The sequence below is a fragment of the Stegodyphus dumicola genome, chromosome X1 (assembly GCF_044657685.1).
Source record: "Stegodyphus dumicola isolate Sdum_Otavi_A_Nest chromosome X1, ASM4465768v1".
NCBI classification, from domain to species: domain Eukaryota; kingdom Metazoa; phylum Arthropoda; class Arachnida; order Araneae; family Eresidae; genus Stegodyphus; species Stegodyphus dumicola.
This window is the reverse complement of record NC_140780.1, coordinates 139,335,691-139,357,620: the sequence shown is the minus strand read 5'-3', so window position 1 is coordinate 139,357,620 and position 21,930 is coordinate 139,335,691. Positions and strand designations below refer to the sequence as shown.

Here is a 21,930-nt window from a genome sequence, read left to right as displayed (position 1 = left end):
AATATCGGATCTTGAAATTTCTACAACTGTTTATGCCGAGGCTCTAAATGAGTAAATAAGAACACATAAATGGAAAAACGTTTCAGAAGGAAAATTTATGTTAAAAAATCTTTTCTTGAATAAAATCTTTTATGGAGCACAAACGTTAAACGTTTTGATTTTATTTTTAGATCTATGTTTCAAGTTGTTTGATTTTTGCTTTCTTCGTGTTAAGTAGCTTGACATTTTAAGCAGATTTATATTCTATTTTATTATATTCTATTCCATTCACATTGATTTCACACCATTTTGAGCAATATTAATAATTTTTAATTAATTATTCTTCAAATAATGATCTCAGTTTTCTATATGTATAAAACGGGAAAAATATATAAGAATTAAACAAATGAATAAGTAAAATCAATTGCGAGCCAAATATTGCTATATAAGAGAAATTAGTATTTTATTTTAAATGAATATTTACTTCAAGTTACAAATTAAGTATTTTACACATAGCACAAAAGTGTAATTTGCAATTACATGCCTTCTGGGCTTCCGCTATATTAACATTCTTTTGATATATCCTTTTGTGCCAGATTCATTCCTGCTTTTAGATTTTTGTTGATTGTTAATTATTTCTTAGTTTTAGATTACTGGCTGTAAAACATAACATAAAATTTAGATTTTTTTAAAACGGAAACTCAGAATTATAAAACATTTTAGAAAGAAGAGGTAGATTACGTAAAAATTAAGGTGTGGTCTAGGATGAAGAACTAATATTTTTTGTAATTATTCGATCTTTTTCTATCATTTTGTATTTTGCCATTATGTGGATGAGATTATCTTTCTATCTTTTTCCATTCCAGATGAATAAATACACTTAAACAGCAAGAAATTTGTAGACTTACCTCAGCAGGAAACTGATATCCAGCTATTAAATGTTCTGAGCCTTTATCATCCGTTCGTGCGAAATGGATATGTATTTCACTGAATCGGTACTTATATGAAAGGGGCCCACCAGTTATATTCAAAATTTCCGCATGTGATGCAGGTGTCGTTCGAAATATAACTCCATGACCAGTATTAGTTATAATTCCATTCACCTATGGAAAGCATAAATTAAATTTGTTATACACTTACATTACAAAATACACACAGCCACAATAATATTTTTAAACAACTTATAAGAACTTAACTTGAATTCATTTTAGTCTTTGCTTCACAACATGTGGCAGTAACAAAGTTTAGCAATGTATAGAGTTAGCAATGTTTAGCAATTACATTGATTCAGGAACGTGTTTAAGTCGCAATAACCTCGCTCGGATTCAAACTCCGGGGCTCTGGAATACCCGAATGTGCTTATAGTTACATCATGAAGACATGCGGAAAGTAGAGAGAAAATATCTAAACTTCCCCTCCTTTTAAAAGGGCAAATAGGGCTGAGGGGACCCAATAGCTATATACTTGTGGTGACGAATTGTCGTCCACTACTGTTTTAATTCGGTCGGTTTAATACTGTACAGTCTTGCAGAATGTTTTTCGATGTCAGGAAATTGAAGAAATTCGTAGTGCCCTTGCTGAGATTCAAACTCCGGACCTACGAAATACGTGTCGAGCGTACTTCCACTTATATCACGAAACATGCGAAAAGGAGAGAGAAAGTACTTTATAAATATTATATGCGAAATCAGAATGTTATTTTATACTCTGCAGTAATCTGTAGATATATGGTTGAGGGAACCTGAGACAGTTTCATTCAATAGGCATACGGATTAGCTGCTTGAAGGAAATAATGATTTCATCATTATACATATGATACTTAATGCGTCAAAAATAAATTTTACTAGTAACACCAGAAATGGTATTGTTTCACTTTTTTAATAGTATTTTTCTTTTTACTTTAAGAACTGCTATGTAAATGCTTACTGAATGTACTGTTTAGGTTCTGAGTCAATAGACTCATAAACATTAAATAAAATTAATAGGAATTAAAATTATTCTTGTATGTTTACAAAGAGTTCCATTACAATTTAAAGGATTAAATTGAAGGAAAATGTAAATAAATGAAATAATAAACGCTAGTAGAAGTAAAGTATATATTTTTAAATATAAAGGCAAATCTCAACATCAGAATACTAAGAGCATCTACTAAATGGAAAATGTCAACAATAAATTACAAATTAAAAAAAGCATGTTTTCATAAAAATTAAGAAAAAAGATATCTCGGGGCCAAATTTAAAATAAAAAGCATGGTTCTCATATTTATTTTACAAAATCTACAGGCATAATACAAAGACTAATCATCTCGCTGCTACAGTTTTCGGGCGATGTAGTCATCTGAGTTTTTGTACATGCAATCACGTGAACTAGAGCTGGTGCTCCAGTTCGGTCGGTGAGTCACAGTTATCAACTTACAACATCTTGATAATTAAGCGTCAAATTATGAAACAAATTAAAATAAGTGACCAAAGAAAGCATATCGATTGAATAGACCTTTAATACACGGTTATGACTAAGATCAAATTTCAAAATTACGAACTGGAAGAATTTTTTTAGTACTGGAGGTAATGTTTTCGTTATAGGTTTCCATTTCTGCTACGTAAGCAACATTAATACATCAAATGCTATAATGTGAAAAGAAAAAATGCCAAAAAGGCACTCAAATGTCTGTCATTCCAAAACAAAAAGCGACAAGGGAAAATGTAAAGAACGATTACTTTCTAACTGATAACCTTTAATACAGTAAAATGTGCAAATTTATTTAAATAATAAAATTTACAGAAAAATTATGTACTTCATATTACAGTGCAAATTAAGTATTTTGAAATGTTCCTGACATTTTGTTATTACAATCAAATGAGAAGTTTGTGTATTCAATTTTTAATTAATATTTCTGAATGTATTTCTAGCCTAATAAATTAATATAATTTTAATAAAATATTTGCGCGAGGATCAGAGAACTTTCAGTCATATATTTATTGACATTTGCGTATTGTATTTTGTAAGAATTCTTCTTTTGACGCCTCTACATTTAATAACACATACAGTTTCAGTGATATAACTCGGTTCATTATTTTTTGGAGATCGAAAAATTCTTGCTGTTTAGCTCTTGCCGTTTAAGCGACGTTATGAACAAACACCAAATATGATCTTAAATCTTTTACAAGTCACTGAATTTAAATTATCTAGAAATAAGTCATTCATATTGCAATCTAGATGTGTTTTTAATTGACCCTCTAACTAGAATTTGCAAATGATCTTTCAAATTTGGAAAGTAGCCGAAATTTTGAAAATAAAGGTTGGTTTGCACCGATGAAAATATATGACTACATAACGTAACTCTATTTTTCTTCTCAAATATTTTTCAAACATTGAAACTACTTTCTTTTTTCCTACGGAAGCGGGGCAGCTGATTCACTAACTTAGCATATCGACCAGGTACCCTCCGACATTATTACCGCTACTGTTAGATATCAGTTCGTGATTCATTCGCAGGGAATTAAATTGTATGAATGTGTATAAACAACTTCAAAATTATAGTATATCGCTGTATGTTGACTTTTATTTACATTAAAAATTATTTTGTCAATTCGTAAATCGCTGTGTAATATATATTATTGAATAAATGGTATTAAATTAAAATACGATAAATTATAAACTTATTAAAATAAAATAGTTATTCACATATAATATGTGGACGATTCTAAACCAGCGTTTAATGCAGTTTCCAAAGGAAATTATTAATAATAAATGCACAGAATTTTCCACGAATACCACAAAATGGACATTTAATCTTCTTCCCAGACGTGAGATTCATATTCTCATTTCCATTACCCTTATCACTTACACTGATAGCTTATCGTAAGTTTTAACGTATTAGTCGTTAGTTTATAGATAAACTCTATTTATATGCAGGGTCTTTTTATATATAAACTTCAGTATATTAATCCATCTCAAACGATTCTTATCTAACTCTAAAGATGAATGTAATTGCATAACGCATGAGCCAATAAAAATGTTGAAATTTGCATATTCAAAATTTTAGAAATCAATCGAATTGAAATCAATCCAGCACTGAATCAACTTTAACTACAGCTTGCAATTGGAATCTTCATGTTCTTCTCTGCTAAATATGTCTCTTCTTACCTGTCTTCCTTCAAAATGAATTGTTATAAAAATATAAAAATATCCACGGTTGTAAACAAGAACGGGTCAGCAGATTTCTTCAGTAGATCCTTTGTGTATTTTATGGTGAAAATGTGCTTGTCAAGAACTAGAAATGTTTTAAACCGGCCATGACGTCAGCCTTCTTTTTATCAGATTCAAGTTTCGTCATCATGGATCAGCGTCATCATTCACCATTCGAAAACAATTTTGTATGTACACATATGTGGTATTTACCTCCTCACCTATAACGTTTAGAGTACGAAAATCGAGAGAGGAAAATTATCCGAGTAATTGAAAAAATCTCATTTAGTTCTTTAACCAGTTTTTTATAATTTACTTTCCTGTCCTCTTCATTTCCCATTCTCCTGCTAGATAGTAAATTTCTAGCTCGTGTGTTGTTCATTTGAGGTAGATAGGAGATAGTATTCAAAAGAAGGTTTTTAGAGGGTAAGGCTACGTTCTAATTTTGGATCTCTTGAGAGTAGTATTCTGGGGCCTTGCGTTATTCTCCTCCATTAGACTTGCCACGTCGAATTCGGTCCGAGCCAACTTGCGCGTCACTTTATTTGTGTAGTCATTAGGTTAACTTACCTTTTAGTTAGTTAAATCATTTTTTTGCTTGTTTAAACCATAAATTCTGGCTTCTGTAAGCACGAGTGGTGCCTTTTGTTGACTTTTAATTAAATGAAATAAAAGGGTACTTTACACCCTTTTCCCTGTCTCTGCTGTATTTATAAGACACAATGATAATTCACGTCTAAGTCTCAAGACGCTTTGTACATTTAATGCTTCCAAAGAACACGAGACTTTACAAATTTACTTTTCGAAGGACGTGATTACAAAACGTACAAAAAAAATGAAAAGTATTCACGAGTAAAATGCCTGCAAGTATAACAGTTTATTCATTTAAAAAAATTACATTTACGATAAGAATACACAGTAATATTAACACTGGACCAGCTAATGAGATATCTTCACTTCTACTTCCCTATATCTTAAATATCTCCCGATTTTATTGCTCTCTACCACAACATGCAAGGCGTTGCCATAGTCACCCGTTGTCACCCCGTCTTCGTCACCGCACAATTCTTAAGATCATTGCACGTGGAAAAGCACGTGCAACGATCTTACGAACCATATTAGTTATCACAGTTTTCTTGAAGCTGTTTACTAGTGTTTTTTCATCATTCAGAGCCAGTGCATCCATATTCGAAGAGGAAATCATTTAAGAAAACAAGAGAAATCACTATGTGGAGGAATGCGTTTTAAAATTTAGGGAATGATCGCTTTTGGAACGTGTTAAGGAAGAGAAAAATTAACTGAATACTTAAGACATTTTGAGCCTTCTGCTACAATGCTACGGCAGAAAATATGCGATGCGGAAAACTCAAGTAAATACGGTATATGTAAATTTATGCAGAAACAGTAATTTGATATTTCGTTTACATAAAAATGTTACAAAACTATTTGATCACATTTTTATATTCAAGAGGTTTTTACACATTATTATTTGCATTACAAACTATTATAAACGAAAAAATGCAGCAAAAGGCGACTCTCATTTTATATGACTAATACCGTTATAAAGTCTGCTTTCACAGAGATCGTTTACAAAATTAAAATAAGTTGTATTTCAAATAATGTTAAAAACGTTTGCTCGTAGAAAAAGTAAAATTGCAGATTACATTAAATTGTAAATGCCACAAATGAATGGTAGCCGTACAGAAGGAATATAAATTTCGGTACATGATTCATAATATTTAGGTATTTAATGCAAAATACTAAAAAAACATTTGATCAAATATAAAAGTTTTTGTAGAAAAACTATAATTAAAATTAGGTTACATTTAAGTAAAGACAAGACATAACAAAAGTTTCCTACTTTCATTTTAAGAAATCTCCAACAGTATTTTTGGAAAACGTTATAGGATTTTAAGCCCAATGTACAGACATTTTAAGAAACGTATAGCAAGATATTATGTGTCCCTTTTGCACTTTAATATGCATTAAGACAGTACATGTAGACAAGAAAAAAAATGTTAGGTATTAAATAAGAAGGTCAAGAGCATTTTAAAACTCATAAAGAATAAGCAGGGCAAAAAATTCTATTTTATACTTAATGCATCCATGTCAATAAATGCATTGAAACTTCGTAAGAGCCTTTTAATCCGGATCTAAACGGGTAGATAGCTGATAAGATATGACAAAAGAAGAATTAAAATGCACCAAACATAGAATTAATTTTGCATTTTGTAGCTCTATTTTGTTTCAATGTTATCTCAAAATGTGTCACGAAACTGCATACATAAATAAATAGTTGGCCTTGTCTCCAAATTATACCAGACAGGAAGTGCATTCTTAAACAGGTATATATGATATATAAAACGTGTTTTTATACAGAACTTTGGTAACTCTAGTTTCATGTTAGCAAATGGGACATGGCTTGCGTTTAGAAACTAAATAATAATCCTTCAAAGGAATAATAGTATAACTACCTCTGTTACAGCTAAAATGAGAACAATTAATATTTGTTTCACTAGCTGGAATCTGGATGATTTTACTTTAAAGACGTTTTGTAGGTTACTAAGTACGAATTTATAATCTAAGAAGGAGTTAGTCAAAAAAAGAAGAGGAAATAAAACAAAATTATGTCAGCAAAGGAATCAGCAAATGAGCAGTCCGGAATCTCAAATTTGAAGTTAATATGCTCAGCGCACAAGAATAAAAAATACTTTCAAGCCATTAATGAAACAACCAAGCAATTAATAGCAGTTACATGTTACAATTAAATCATGATTTATGAATTCCTTTATAGCTAAATATATAAAATTCGTACTCTAAGAAAATGCAATTTGATATTTTTATAGAGTAAACTGACTATTCAGGCAACTGCTAATAAATTTCAGCTAGTGAATCGTCTCCTTGTGTAGAAAGTAAAGCACACATTCCTTTAAACAGTCATTTCTGATAACTTTCAGATAGCGGCTGAAAATTTCAGACAAAAGAGAAATTTCACTTAAATCATTGTATACGAGAAATTTCAGTTTTCTTCTAATGCGCAGATTTCGAATGAGTGGAGCTTCTGTAGCTTTCAGAAAGCAAAGTTAATATCGATTAAACCAATTAATTCTGAATGCCCACACTCAAGGAAAAAGGATTAAAAAATTGTTCAAGTAAAATATACGAGGTATACTATAAATTTTCATCGACATCTACATCAAAATGATCAAAGATTGAAAACATAGAATTTCAAAGAGCATTCATCTAGTTATAAATAAGTACATAGAATTTTACAGCGAGTCCAAAATTTTTCAATAATTCACTGTCCCAGTCACTCACCTGCGTATCATGAATCCCTGGTACCAATTTAAGAATGTTTGGGCTATGATATATCACGTCATCGTATCTTTTGTCATTTAAGTCATTGGAAAATTATATACTCCAAATTATGAATGATAAAATGATCTTGAACTCTGTATGCATAAAAGATTAATTTATTACCTGTTTAAAGTCACGATTGACGTAGGTCGTATTTAAAGCATACATTTTTATACTTAATTTGAAATGCATTTCGTCTCACATTTCTCTTTTATACCATTTTTGATGTTTTATCTATTACAAAAATTAAACACATTATAAAGAATAACATTTTTATAGCAAATTTACTGACATTATATTTATTTCATAATTAGGTCTCAAGGCTGACTGTTGAACCTCAGATACACTTTCAAATATAAGAACAATAATAAAATTAATAATTTACTTAAATTCTGGCAAACGGTAGACCCCTCTAGATAAGTATTCATAATTAAAAATTGTTTCTGCTAATAATGCATTAAAATATATGTATAGTTTGTGTAAATAATATGTTACATAATTTGACGATATATAATTTATGTCTCAATAGTGCAACTAATTCAGTGATGATATAAACCTTTTATAAATCAAAAACATTTTTTTAATTCTCATACATAAAGATATAAAATAGTTATTATAAATGATGATTTAAGTAAGTATTTATTATAAAATAAACTACAGGCTTAATTCTTTATTTCAAAACATATCTCTTTCAACTTCTAAAAATTAAACATTTTTCCAGATTCACAGCAATTTCGCCTTTTATTCCTATTCATTTCCTTCAACAACTTCTAAGTCTCCTTTTGTTAGTTGTAAATAATTATGTGCCGAGAAGGAAAGCTTTTTATAAAGCCACTTTTTTTTTGTAACTGATATCTTCATTATATCCTTTGTTCCTCTTTTTTGTTAAAGTTTGTGAAGGACAATAGCTTTTAAGATTTTAAGATTGAAAAAGAATTGGAGCAAGACTGTGGTTTGCATAAAAACTGAGCTTACTAAAATTAAATTTTTTGGGGTGTATAATTTATCAAACTGGCTGCTACACATTCGTGTCTCGACTCAAAGCACGAACATGGTGAGTAAAATTAATATAAAAAATGAGATTTTTAATTTGTATTAAAATAATTATTAATAGCACAAATGAGACCGTGACGTTCTTGTTTTTAATATCGAAGAATATTTTTTTTTTCATCGTGTTAAGCGATATATTCATAAATTGTTAAATAATTATCCTTACACGTTCATTTCAAAATACTTCTCGAATGTTTTATTCAATACTTTTTATTATGCAATATAATTTTACCTATGCGGTATTCAGAAAGTATCATTAATGTGTAATTAATCAAATAGCAGCTTGTTTTTATTTTGTGTTTGATTTTACGAATATTAGCTGAAGTTTATAAAATTTAATGGGAACGTACTGCGATTGATGCGTATTCTTTGCAAAAAAAAAAATCAATATAGATCTCAATTATGTGCTAGCGTGGTGCATTCGGTATATTTCTAACACCACATTTCAATCAAAAAGAGTTGTTTATGTGTATGACATATCAAATACTGTCAGTGATTGACTAAGATTTACGAATAAAATGCTTTATGAGCTTCACTTCTTATTTTTACTAAGCTATGTTACAAAAGCATTTCTGAAATATAATTCCTCGATGCAGAAGAGGCTAGATAAAACCACATCTGAAGCTTTATATTCTTTACATATTTCATTAGCATTTCCTTTAAATTCTGTAGGATCTTGATTGCTTCATTCTTAAAATTTACAACTAGGGTATATAGCATATTGTTACTGTACTGTCAAAATGAACTCGACAGAAAGCATTTGCGTTATATTCTATGTAACTAAATTGTCTTTATCAGTCACAATTGTCACTTAGATTTTCGTTAACTCCCATTAGAATGTAAATTAAAATTACTTTAAATATAAAAGCTCAGAGTTTTTTAATTTGAGAAAGAGCTTTTGGCATCCTTGCTTCCCTCTTACACTGTTTACACCTTCCTGCTGCTTTAATTGATTTATGGTTTTTAGTTTCTGCAAATTTATTCTTGTGCTTAAATGCTTAGAGGTCAAGTCGAGGTTTAGAGAGTCGTGTGTTAATTTGTATTTCACATTTTAATTTAACATGAACTTATGTACTACATTTCCCTCATGCTTTACGGTTAATTCCTGTTATTCTATGAGCATTGTGTAAACCTCAGGCTCACGTATTAATAAATAAGTTTTATTTGAAACCTTCAGTCTGAGTGGTGGCTGATGTAATGAGAAATACAGATGGCGAGATATATCATCTGACTGTATTTACGGTTCTAGTAATTTCCTACCTTAAAATATTAAAAGTACAGGTTGAAGTAAGCTCGTCACCTGAGCATTCGGATATCGCAGGGCTTTGATAACTGTTAAACTCCGCCATGATTTTGATAGAGCTCGGGGGTTTTTGAGAGTCTCCTGCCCCTCTTCTCCTATCATCACCTATTCGAGAGAACTATAGGCTTGCTGTGTCTTTTGAGCTTCACGTGTCTGCTCAGACACTATACACTTACAAATATCCATGTCTTCTCCGGGAGCCCACCACCAGCGGCCGAGCGGTAAAAGTCGCTGAACACTGGTAGTTTGGTCCGAGATTCGAATCCCGCGAACGGGCTGGCTGCATAAGTGGTTTCGTGGTTTTCCCCATGTGTAACGTGTATACGAGCCAGTTTCCCTTAGAAAGTCCTCTACGAAGGCATCCCTTCCCTTAGGCAGATAGCCCTAGCGTGATTTGCCATAATTAAATACACCACCACCACACCACTTCTCCGGGATTCGAACCGACGCCCTTTGGTACAGCAGTGAGCTTTTCTACTTACTATACCGAATGGGTAGTAGATACGGAGCTGTGCCTTCATATTTTTTCACCTTAGGTAAAGAGGTAAATGCATGCTTCTGTATGCAATTTGACACTAGCAATACTAACCGGCATCGTAAAAATACTTTTAATACTGACGCCAAATTCGGATACGATTGAACCACATCGCTTTCATGAGTTTATTTTATATGATGCAAGTCTACTAATGTTTTAATTTCCAGAATTACAGAAATAGCGAGGTTTTTAAAATTAAATATCTCTGATTGTTTATAGTTTCGTATGATAAACATTTGCCATTAAATTACCTAAAATGTTTCATCAATTAGAGATTGAGAATTCTAAATAATTTCATTTAAATCTCTATTAAATTTTTGAGATTAGAACATCTAACATTTCATTAATTTGTACAATGAAAAAGTTTTTACCTGAAAAAATAGTCTTATTATAAGTTAGTACCTGACAATCTGATTCATGAAGTTTTCATTTTTGTTTCCGTTCAAATTACATTGATTATTTATTTCTAATCCCAAATTTTTAGTTTATTGAAAATAGATTTAGAAAAATGTTCTGTTCATTGTTTAAAAGGAAAACATAACCCCTTTCAATAGTTAAGCAGAACTCTTAAATTTCATTTTAAGAGATATTCCTGATTGTTAAAATTCTTCTTAGCAATATTAGCATTATAAATTCTATTTGCTGCTGGTTTTCAGTTCGTTCAATGCTAGCTCAGTTTTAATGTTCGAATTCGTAAGTGGCCGAATGGGTAACGAATAGGAAATCTTGTCCTGGTACTCTTCATGGCGAACGAACTGGTTGCGTATGACCAAGGATTTGGTTCGCCAAGTAATATTAACTCGAAAACAAGACAGCTCCTACGGCAGATCCTCCACGAAAGCATTCTTCTTGAAGCCTCACGTGCTTTACTGTATAATCTATTATATATTTTTTGAACCTCTACCAGATAATATTTTATCTATTTTCTTTCTCATCGTATACAAGTGTACACTATATGTGCACTTGTAAAATTAGTAAAATTAAATTATGCTTCATCCTTATTTTTACTTCGCCCCCCCCCGTTAACTCAAATATAATATGTGTTTATAACTAATTTTTATTCGCATTAATAAAAAAGTTTAACGCTCCTAGTCAAGTTGATTTTTACATTTCAAATTCAGTTTTCAAACCTTTAAATTAACAGCTTTACCGTATTCAATTATTTATATTTCTTCTCCTTTCGATATTTCCGTAATTATATTTCTTGAAATTTCTTTATAGAAACATATTTGTTTAACTTTAATTAATAATAATTATATCGTTTACTTTAGAATCAAAGGAACGATATTAATGTTTTTCAACATGTTGTTTTACATCATTGTAATTTATATTTAAATTAAGCAATAGCAGTTTCACTCACATTTTTTACAAAAAATTTAAAACGCTAAACCTTTGTATTTCTTTGAAACTAAGCAGTTTAATTTATTGTTTCATTTCTTATAAGTAATGAAACAGTTTATAAAAGATAAATCGTTTTTTACCTTCTTTATTTATACTGCAGTCTTGACAACAAAAAACATAGACTCCATTCTTTTTTTTTTTTTTTTTTTTTTTTTTTTTATTTTACCAGTAATACGTGTGACTATTCCAGAATTAACTGTAATAATAAAACCAACTCTACAGTAAAAAATAAATAAACAAATCAAATTTTAAATACGAACCTTTAAAAATAATTATGTTAATAACCCTTCATGTCACCCTTCACCCTTCAAAAAACAACCGCATTATTTGGCTTGAAAACAACTTAGCAAAATGGACTAACAAATTCTACAATATTTTCCGAACTTTCAAATGAATAGGAAAAATTATTCGTCACACGAGTAAAGCAAGTCGTGACTAAACATTCATAGGAACATAAAGTTTCTTCTGTGACTTAATAAAATACATATTTATGTCAAACAGAAATTTATAGGGATTTTCAAGATATTTAATATTTGCATTCTTTAATACTAGAGCAGTAGGCAATTTCTGGATGCTGGAAAAATTTTTCTAAATTGCGACATGGAAATATTAAATGCATTTTTATTGCCAAATCAAACTTTAACCTTATTACTTAAAATTTTTAAAACTTGTTAATGGTTCACCAACTCTCTGCAAGCGAAAAACATGAAATATTGAACAATAGCATTGTTTTATAAATTGTTTCCACAATTCTAAAATAATTTGAATTTATATCCAGATGTATATGTATAAACATTCATCGAATAAGCCTAAACTGTCATATCAATAAATATTTTAAAATTTAATTAATTGTGAGCTATTAAAACTTATGATGCCACCCATATAATTTAACTCATAATAATATTCAAACAAGAGCTATATTATGTTTCGCATATAACAGTAGTTTTAAAAATTAGTAATAATGATAATGATAAAACTAACACTCACAATAATAATAATAGTAATAATAAGACTTAGCACATTTCTCTTATAAAGAAGTATATTTTAAACACAATTATATAATTTTCTGTATTACTTCGTGGTATAGGGATTTTCATGCTGACAGGAATGCCTTTTACAAGTCTTTTAAATGTATCTGGGCATTGCTTTCAAACATGGCTCGCATTTTTTCAAATATATGGATAAATGCGCAGGATCAAAGCTAAAAATTTCAAAATATGAATGCATCATTATATTTTATGCGAGTAACTTTATTTAACATTTATAAATTTAACTTAACTTTCAAGAAAATTTATACGACAAGCTTTTAAGACAATACATGCAATTACTATTCAAATACAAATTTTTTCACTTTCTAAGCAGAAGGTCTGGGGTCATAAGGATAAAAATGCAACTAGACCAAATGTTTAAAAAAGACCGCGGTTACGATTCTGGCGCCAATAGTTCAATAACAATCTTTCCAAAACTAAAATTATTTCAAAAATGAATTGTTAGACTTTTAAGCCGATACTAATCTAATTTTCAAAAATAAAATTCAGTTCTAAATTACATACAATGTTTAAAAAAGATGGCTATTGTCATTATACTTTTCACAGTTGATTTTAGCTTTTTATCTGTTTACAAATTTCACAAAATAAGATATAAAACTTTATGAAAGCAACTTCAACACTGCGGATGGATGCGGTTTTAAAAACAACTTATCTTTTATGTTGTCCGTACAGAGGGAAAGTTCCAGTTAGTAAGTTAGATATTGTCGCCTGTAAAGCAAAATATAAAATATTCCATACATTTACGTTCACAGTTCTGAAATATTCGAAACCAAACTTGCTAAAAGAGCTTTATTTAAAATCTATCATAAAACAAAGTTCAAGATTTTCAGCGCAGATGTCAGAAGAAAATTCAAAATAAAATCCGCACGTTATGGCAATTAGTACTTTCATATTTGATAAAATAGCACTCATAATTTTATTAGCAGGAGAACAGTAAATATATTTGTTATATACATCTGAGAACTGTTCATGTAAATGCAGAGAACTTCATGAATTTAATTGTTTAAAGCATAATTAAACACTTAACCAACTGGAATTCTAGCTCTACCAATAACAAATAAAATGTTATTTAAGCCATAAAACAGATTTAATTTCAAGCATAATTATGTTTCAGTAGCACGCATGCAAATGCTGCCGTTCTACTGTCTAAAGGTTTTAGGCTTTGCTACTAGACGTTTTGAAATAACAAAGCTTAAAGATTAAGCCTCTTTGCCCTGCAAAATAGCATAAAGGCAAATCAATGAAGAAATATCCAGGAATAGCAGCTAAGGCACTAGTACAAATAGACGATATGACAGCACTGATCTCACACTGTTGTCATAAGAATTGTTTGTAAAGATCCATTCATTATTTTTGCTAATGGTTGTTACTGTCTAATATTGCTTCTTCATTCTCTTATGTTAAGATTTACATTAATGTTGGATGAAAATTCAGTATTTAAATGAAATCGATACTTGTTCTAATGCTAAAGTTGTCGCTGAAAGGCCTGCTTTGACCTAATTAGCTCTGAATGAAGAATATGTAGTAAGATATTATATACTTCTTCGCAAGCATCATCCATATCATCATTACTGGCAGAATGACTTCGTTAGAACCGAGAGGACGGTTTAAAGTTTAGGTAATTCCCCACAAAGTAGTTAAATCAGAAGGTATAGAAAAGGGACTATGTAACAAAATTCAAATTTTACAGGAGCAACAAAAAAGTAGTCCCATCTCTTACAAGAATATCAGAACACAACAACAAAAATTTATTAGATCGGTGTAACTAAGATCCATGTAATTCAGCGTTTTTCAAACGCATTCTGACATCTTGTGAGGAATGCGATAGTTTTTTTGTTGAAAAATTTGACTTTTTTTCGCATAGTCTCTTTTCAAACTTTCCGATTCAGTTTACGAAAAATTAAGTTGAATACAGAATGTTTAATATTTAAGTAAAAATTTTAAAATTGTCTTCCACTCTAGTAATTTAAATGTGTTACTAACTGCACTCCAACACTTGTTTAAACTTTTATTACATTAATAAATGGAAAGAAGAAACTTTTTATTCCGGAAACAACCTTAGCAATCGAATTCCTGTATATGAACTTACATCTGTAGCTTCACGAATCATCATAGTGCAGGAGGTGGTTTACTGAAAAAGAGTGGCTTGCATGTGGCTATGTATATCCTTTTCTACGGGCTGACTGAGGCAAAAGGGAATATATTTATCATTATCGTTATTGAAAGCAGACATTCTGATATGTAAATATTGTTTAATAATTTTTGTTAGAAGTTACAGCGCACAGATATACGGTGCTCAAACGTATAGCGCATGAAAAAATTTCTGGTAACAAACAGCTTAACATTTATCTTGATGCTATTGCTTAACATTCACGCCAATAGTGTTCTCCTTTGCATGCACTATATTCTACATCATATTCCAAAAATGGGCTTCAATTCAAGGCAGGACAGCACAGAAATTAGCATACGGGACACCAGGATTTTTAAATATCATAAGGTATTTCTCCCACTTTCCTAGCGTGCCTTCATGATGTAGTGGTTCTGCACGCTGGGCCGGCATCCCAGAGGTCCGTCGTTAGATTTCCGGCGAAGGCGGTTGCTAATTTGTCATCTCTACGGCTTCCAAAAAATCCTAATATCTGTAGTGTATAATATGTATCGTCCCGTGATGCAACTGATCAAATGACACCTCCTACAAGGCTTCTATGGAGGCTTTCCAAAACATTTTCAAGCAGTTATTATTTTTAAGGCTATTTGCATTAATATAAGCATCTGTTACGAATCCAATCTTTATTTTAGTATACTTAAAAATAATAACTGGATAAAATGTTTTGGAAAGACAGCATGGAGCCTCTGCACAGGATACTTCACTGGATCAGTAGTTTTGAGGGGCAGTACCTGTTCATGGCAAAGTCTTTTGTTGCTCGATATGTTGCTTAATCCTGTCCTCACATTTTTATCGGTGTAATCTTGTATTTTCTCTTGGTATTGTTTCACTTTCAAAAATATATGCTAAGAGAATATGAAGAGCTAAAGGTTACAATGACTGCAGCACTTTCATACATCTCAGACTGGTCTTCGTATGTGCAGAAGACCGTCACCATTGCCTTAAATAAAAACTTTTAATTACGCAAAGTAAAAAAGACAGCACACACATATAAACTGCTATGAATTCATATCGCCAATTGTCAGGTGGATCTTCAAGAATATTCTTTTCTGAATACATTTGAATTCTGCGCTAAGGAACTCACTTACGAAGCTGCGAAGCCTAAAAGTCTAAAGAAATATGTCTAATAATTCATACAGTTAGTTAAACGTTAAATAAAGCGCTCGGATGTGTGTCAAGATCATATGCCTCACTTATCTGTTGAAATAATGGATTAAAGAACTTCACCCTAAAAGAAACTTCAGTATTGTTGTTTTAATACAGACTTTCCTATATACACTGCCAGTTAAACGCAATGCACTACTTATCAAATTATGTCTGAAATTATCTACTTAAGATAAAAACATGTAATAACATTCGAATATAAAAATGCTTGTCATATTTTAGAGTTTCTGAATTAACTTTTATTATGTCAGTTCAAAGAAATGCTTTTTCGAAAAAGCGAGATATTGTGTACCATTGTGAGATATATTAATTTTACTTATAGTTATTTTAATTTGTTAGACTTTCCTGGCCTTATGATTTCTCTCGCATTGCCTAGCTAGGATGTAAATTAGTTAGGGTGAACGAGAGAGTATTTAAAACTGAACTAACGAAAAGGTTAGTCAGAGTGTGGTTTCGATACTGAGAGCGCCATGTTGTTAATTCTACTAACTGTGGAATTTTGAACCTCGGCTTTGCATTCTTGCCGCCGAATTTAGCATCTTGCCGGTATAGATTTCTGAGTCATCCTCGTAGATAAATCGAGTTGCGTAGCCTTGCACTACTATTTACCTTTGAATTTAGTTTGTTACATTACTTTTAAGTTTCTGACCACAAGTGCTTGGTGACTGTGTAAGCACGTAAGTTCGTAAGTGAACTATTTGTGTTCCATAATACGGTCTTTTACATCCTTACCCTGTTGTAACCATCTTCGAGTCTTTGCTAGAAGTCCCAACACAGACTTTCAAGTAGATCTAGTTACAGTGTATGTTAACAAAGAAGACTAGATCCTACACCATATTCTCTGGAAACATATATCTAATTAAGTTAGAAATATGATTAATTTAAACTTCAGTATACGGCTGCCCGAAGAACTTTAAAATATTATTTCTTATTACTGGACTACCTGTGTGACATTAAAAAGGTAGGTCTATAAACAATGACCAAAAGTTACTTTTTTAAACAGATCGGTTTAACAAACTGCTATAAAATCATTTGCCATTCTTTCAATATTAGTTATGATTAAACATCTACTTAGGGATTAGACTTACAAATCGCAGTGTATTTTAAAATGCCAGCAGTTGCCAAGTCTTTCTTCATAAGCTGATCAAAAATATACTTAAAAGCCCTTTTAAAGAAATCTATTATTTCTGTATAATATATATATATGCATTTTATCATGTCATTTACAGTGTATATTTATATCTAAACAGTAAAAGAGCATTGAGCATCTAGATGCAATTTAAACATCAATGAAGAAGAAAATTATTAAAATATTTCGACACAATTAATTATCCTTTCTAGCTTTACAACAGCACTTTTGAAATCAAAACATTTTTCTTTCTTTTTCAAAAATATGGTATGCATAATTTAATAATATCCTTGAATAAGAAAGTTCAATATTTATAAAATGAAATATTTTTAAACAGCATTCGACAAGAATACCCTTCGTTTTTTCACACAGAAAATATTTCATTTCTTAATAATGATTCAGCTACTATTAACAATGTTACTATTAACAGAAATAAAAGTATTCCATCCCCTCAGTAGCTGAGCGCTCGTTGATTAAGTATTTTCTGGAAATTACTGTCCCTTTGAGTCAATTAACCATCTCGTCACAGAAACGCATGATGGGCCGCAGGAAGACCCATATTACATTCGCTAGAAAGGAGAAAGAAAACTTGCAAGTAACCAGGTCCAAAGAAACTCGAGCCTGTGCTCTCAGTTTCCAGGCAAAACATATTCCTCCATTAAACATCTTACCGTTCACTGGAATAGAAATAAAAAGGCGAATATAAAGGGATCTTAAGACTCATTTTTATTCATTTATAATCACGCAGAGCATTGATGTCTAATCATATTTTTTTAATTGAACATGCATAAAACAAATTGAAAAAGTCATACTAAAATAATTATGGAGATCATCTTGAACACCACTAGTCATAGACGAAGAAATGTCTATTGGGATGGACCCAAAATTATTGATCTTCCAAGTAATGGGAAAAGAAGACTATAGTGTGTACCCACATAACTCATATAACTCAGATTAATGACTTGACGAGAGTTTCAGCGTTATGGAGGATAAAGATAATGAGATTCATTTGTTACTGTGAAACGTTTCCACATGTTCGTTTCAAGTCACCCAAGGAATAGTGCATGAAAACATTTCTTTGTAGCCCAGTATTTCTTCGGTGTTCTGATATTATTCCTTAATGCGTTTTCCCTTAGGAATTCTTGAATGCGGTTTTCCAGAATCCTCTACTTTAATTAGATGAACTGACGAAGTGGGGAATCGCTCGAGGTATATTTATTAATATGATTCTGAGAAGTTATATTAGAAAAGTTCAACTTTTGAACAAATACACAGTCTTTGAAGAAGGCTCAGGTACGGAAGGTGTACGTGTACTTTGGGAAGCAAATGTCACGCACTTTTGTTTGATTATTATGGAAATATATTTGGAATAAAATCCTTGTTAAATTCCCATGTTTCTATCGATATCCCACATCTGATATATGATATTATTTTAGTAATTTGTGGGTTTTCAATATGAATCAATGCACTGAATGTATTTATTGAGGAACACAGTGGGGACAGAACACTGTTCGCGGTAGCTGTCAAGTAAAAATGGTTTCTGAACATTAGCATCTACAATTAGCTGTTCACAGTTTGTAGTAGCTGTAATAATGATCATATCGCATCTATTATATAAACACATTATGTTCCCAATTCAGATCTTAGAAATCGTTACGTGATAAATAACGCGATCTTTGCACGCACTAAATTTCGGAAATATATAATATCACGTTTATCTGTCAGTAAATAAGCTTAGAGACTCCGGGTGGTAAGTCCTTATCGGAATATCTTTATTTGATGAGAAAGGAATTCGGAATCCACATCCGCATGCTTTCTCTCATTTCACGAATTTTTATCGCGGTTCAAATCCTGAGCGAAATAAATATTTTGTGTAAGAAAATGCTCCACAAACTGCGAAATCATTTTGAATCTATTTTTCTTCTTTCCAACGAATATCCATAATCACGTCACGAAGTACAGTGTTTTGTGACGTAAACGCACTTTAAACAAATTGTTGACGTATCAATTTTTGGCTTACAGTTACATCCAGGATTAAGCCCAGTCATCGGAGGTGGGAAGGTTATATCGATTGAAAGCATTATAAGGACTAGTCGCAAATTCCATTTTCCAACGGATTACATTTTCTTCTCACCACTAGAGAAGATAACTCTCGCTCGATAAAATTTTCGATCATTTCTATGCGCAATTTTCTAACGCTCACGTTGAAATTCAAATCCCGGACGGCGTTTCCGTTCTCAGAAATCGCAATCTACCAAATTTCCGCTTCAAAGCATTTTGTAGCACATAAAACTAGCATATCTCTAACCCCCCCCCCACGAAAAAAAGTGTAGTTTGCTCATCGGCGACTTCCTGCCCCGTGCTGTAAATATTACCAATCTAAAAGTTAAATCAAGTCATCCAGGGATGAATCATTCCCCGACATTTTTAAGTAACACTCAACGGTAAATTTGATTTAATAAGAAATATCAAAAAACGCATCATACGTTAGATTCGGGCTCCCATAATCTATAATTTTGACTTAGGTATGGTATGAGCCTTCAAGCGAAAGTATTCTTATCAGAAGGCATAAAAGCTGACAACTTCTCAAGGGTTTTACTATACGCTTTTGATTAATCAAGTAAAAAAAAAAATATGTGCACCTTAACAGCTGCCAACAAAACCTGGTCTTGGTTTATGTCATGTAAAAATTGAAAAAGTCAAATTTAAAGTGAATGTTTAATCGACGACTATAGTGATGAGCAAAAGAACTTTGACGGAGGGGGGGAATCAAACTACCTGTTTTTAAAAATTATGAACTAGAACACAGAACAGGTTAAAATCAGGTACATATGAATCTATTTTTGAAAGTTTTCTATGTAATGTTTAATGATAAATTTTTGCACATCGTTTTGTTTTAGCAAGATTAAAGACTTATTCTTGTTTTCTTCCAAATTTCATCAGAATGTCAGTAACGATTTTCATGTGAACAGCCCCCCCCCAGAAGTCTGCTTGTTTCAAGTTTGACTCTTTATTGTGCCTCCTTAATATGAAGTTCACAAGTTTCAATTACATCAGCAAAAAGTACAGAGTTTTCTGTTTAAAGTTAGACTTTTGGCAGAAACGGAAGATTCACATACTTACGAGAAATCGTCGAAATCGTCAGGCGTCTTGTTCAAAGCATTTAGCTACACATTCCACATGCTCCTAATGACATGCAGCTTAATGTATAGCTTTGGACGGCAGTAGTAATGTTCATTTTCAAGACTAATGTGTGACTTGTTTGTGAACATTGTATAAGAGTCTTAATAAAATACAGGGTAGACTAACAAGCGCTAGAGATCTCGCGTGCTTTAAGCTTTAGATATGGTGCTGTTTGTAAGCACATCTTAAGCGTCTTCGTGCTAGAATCCCCTGTATGAATTTGTCACCATCTTGCTATATCTAAGAATAAGGTTCATTCTTCTGCAATGAAATAATGAACTGCCAAGTTGTACCTTAATAGGTCTTAGGTTGGTAATAAAGCATGGATCTGGTAGATTGTCTCCTTGTCGCAAGATTAAGAGGAAATTCGATGAAGATATGCGGGTTTTTAGAAGCGTCCTTTTGTGCTCAGTATTTTTGTCGTAGACATATCCATTTAAATGAAACCTTGAATTGTACTTATAAAGTTCTTGATCTGTATTAGAAATGTAGCGACAAATGAAATTCTCATAAAATTAGTAACACATGATTCACAGTATATTCAATGCTTGGGACCCACTCCTACAAAAGGATCATTAAACCCTTTTTTACTTCCGAAAATTTCCCGCTCCTTTTCACCAAGCTAATTTTTCAATCTCTACCATACAATGGAATGATAAAGAAATCGTAGAACTATTCCAAATAAAATATCATAAAGCTATTCATCCACGTTGCACATGAGGAAAACTATGAAAGCGACCATGAAGCCAGCCCATTCGCCTGGATTAGAACCCACATCGAACTACCAGTGTTCAGCTACTTTACCGCTCGGCCGCTGGTGGGTCCTTTGCTTTCAAACAGAACTTTCTTCATATGTATATAAAACTGGTGTAGAAAGTAATTTTGTGAAATTGATACAAATTGCATACTTCTACTAATACGAATGTTTTATTGTTCAGCTAATTATTCCAAAAGGAAAATTTGCCCTGAAGGACTATTAATTTCGTTTTGGCATTTTGAGTTGAAAGCTTGAAAAGGCTGTATCACTTTTCAAATCGTTGCCACTATATAATATTGCACTGTCTTATATTTAAAGAAATTAAATAATGAAGAATCTGCATAAATGTATGTATGTTTCTCGTATTGTGATAAAACAACCGTACCTAGAGTCATCAAAATTTGAATAACGTAATCTTCCATAGAATATCGGCATGTGGAAGCCCGGATTTGAATTTGAAATTTATTTTATTATCAATGTCAAATTTTGTAACACTTCAAAGAATTTTTGATTAAAAAACTGAACGATTTCAAAGCGAGCAATGACAACACTGTAGAAAATACATTTTTATCTTCAGTGCGCGAGACTCTGAACTGGAAATTCTAAAGATATGCTCATTTTAAAATTAATTAGCGATATTGAATTTTATAGTTTGAGTACGTAGAACA

At 31.5% G+C, this 21,930-nt stretch overlaps 1 protein-coding gene across 1 annotated transcript in view; it reads right to left on the bottom strand.

Moving 5' to 3' along the window:
• Positions 1-21,930, bottom strand: part of LOC118185701 (carbonic anhydrase-related protein 10-like) — a gene marked incomplete at its 5' end in the record, with an annotated part of 459,955 nt that overhangs the window by 218,100 nt on the left and 219,925 nt on the right. Inside the window, one exon of the mRNA XM_085808190.1 lies at positions 888-1,082. Coding sequence (XP_085664316.1) covers positions 888-1,082 — 195 coding nt within the window. The remainder of the gene's footprint in view (positions 1-887; positions 1,083-21,930) is intronic.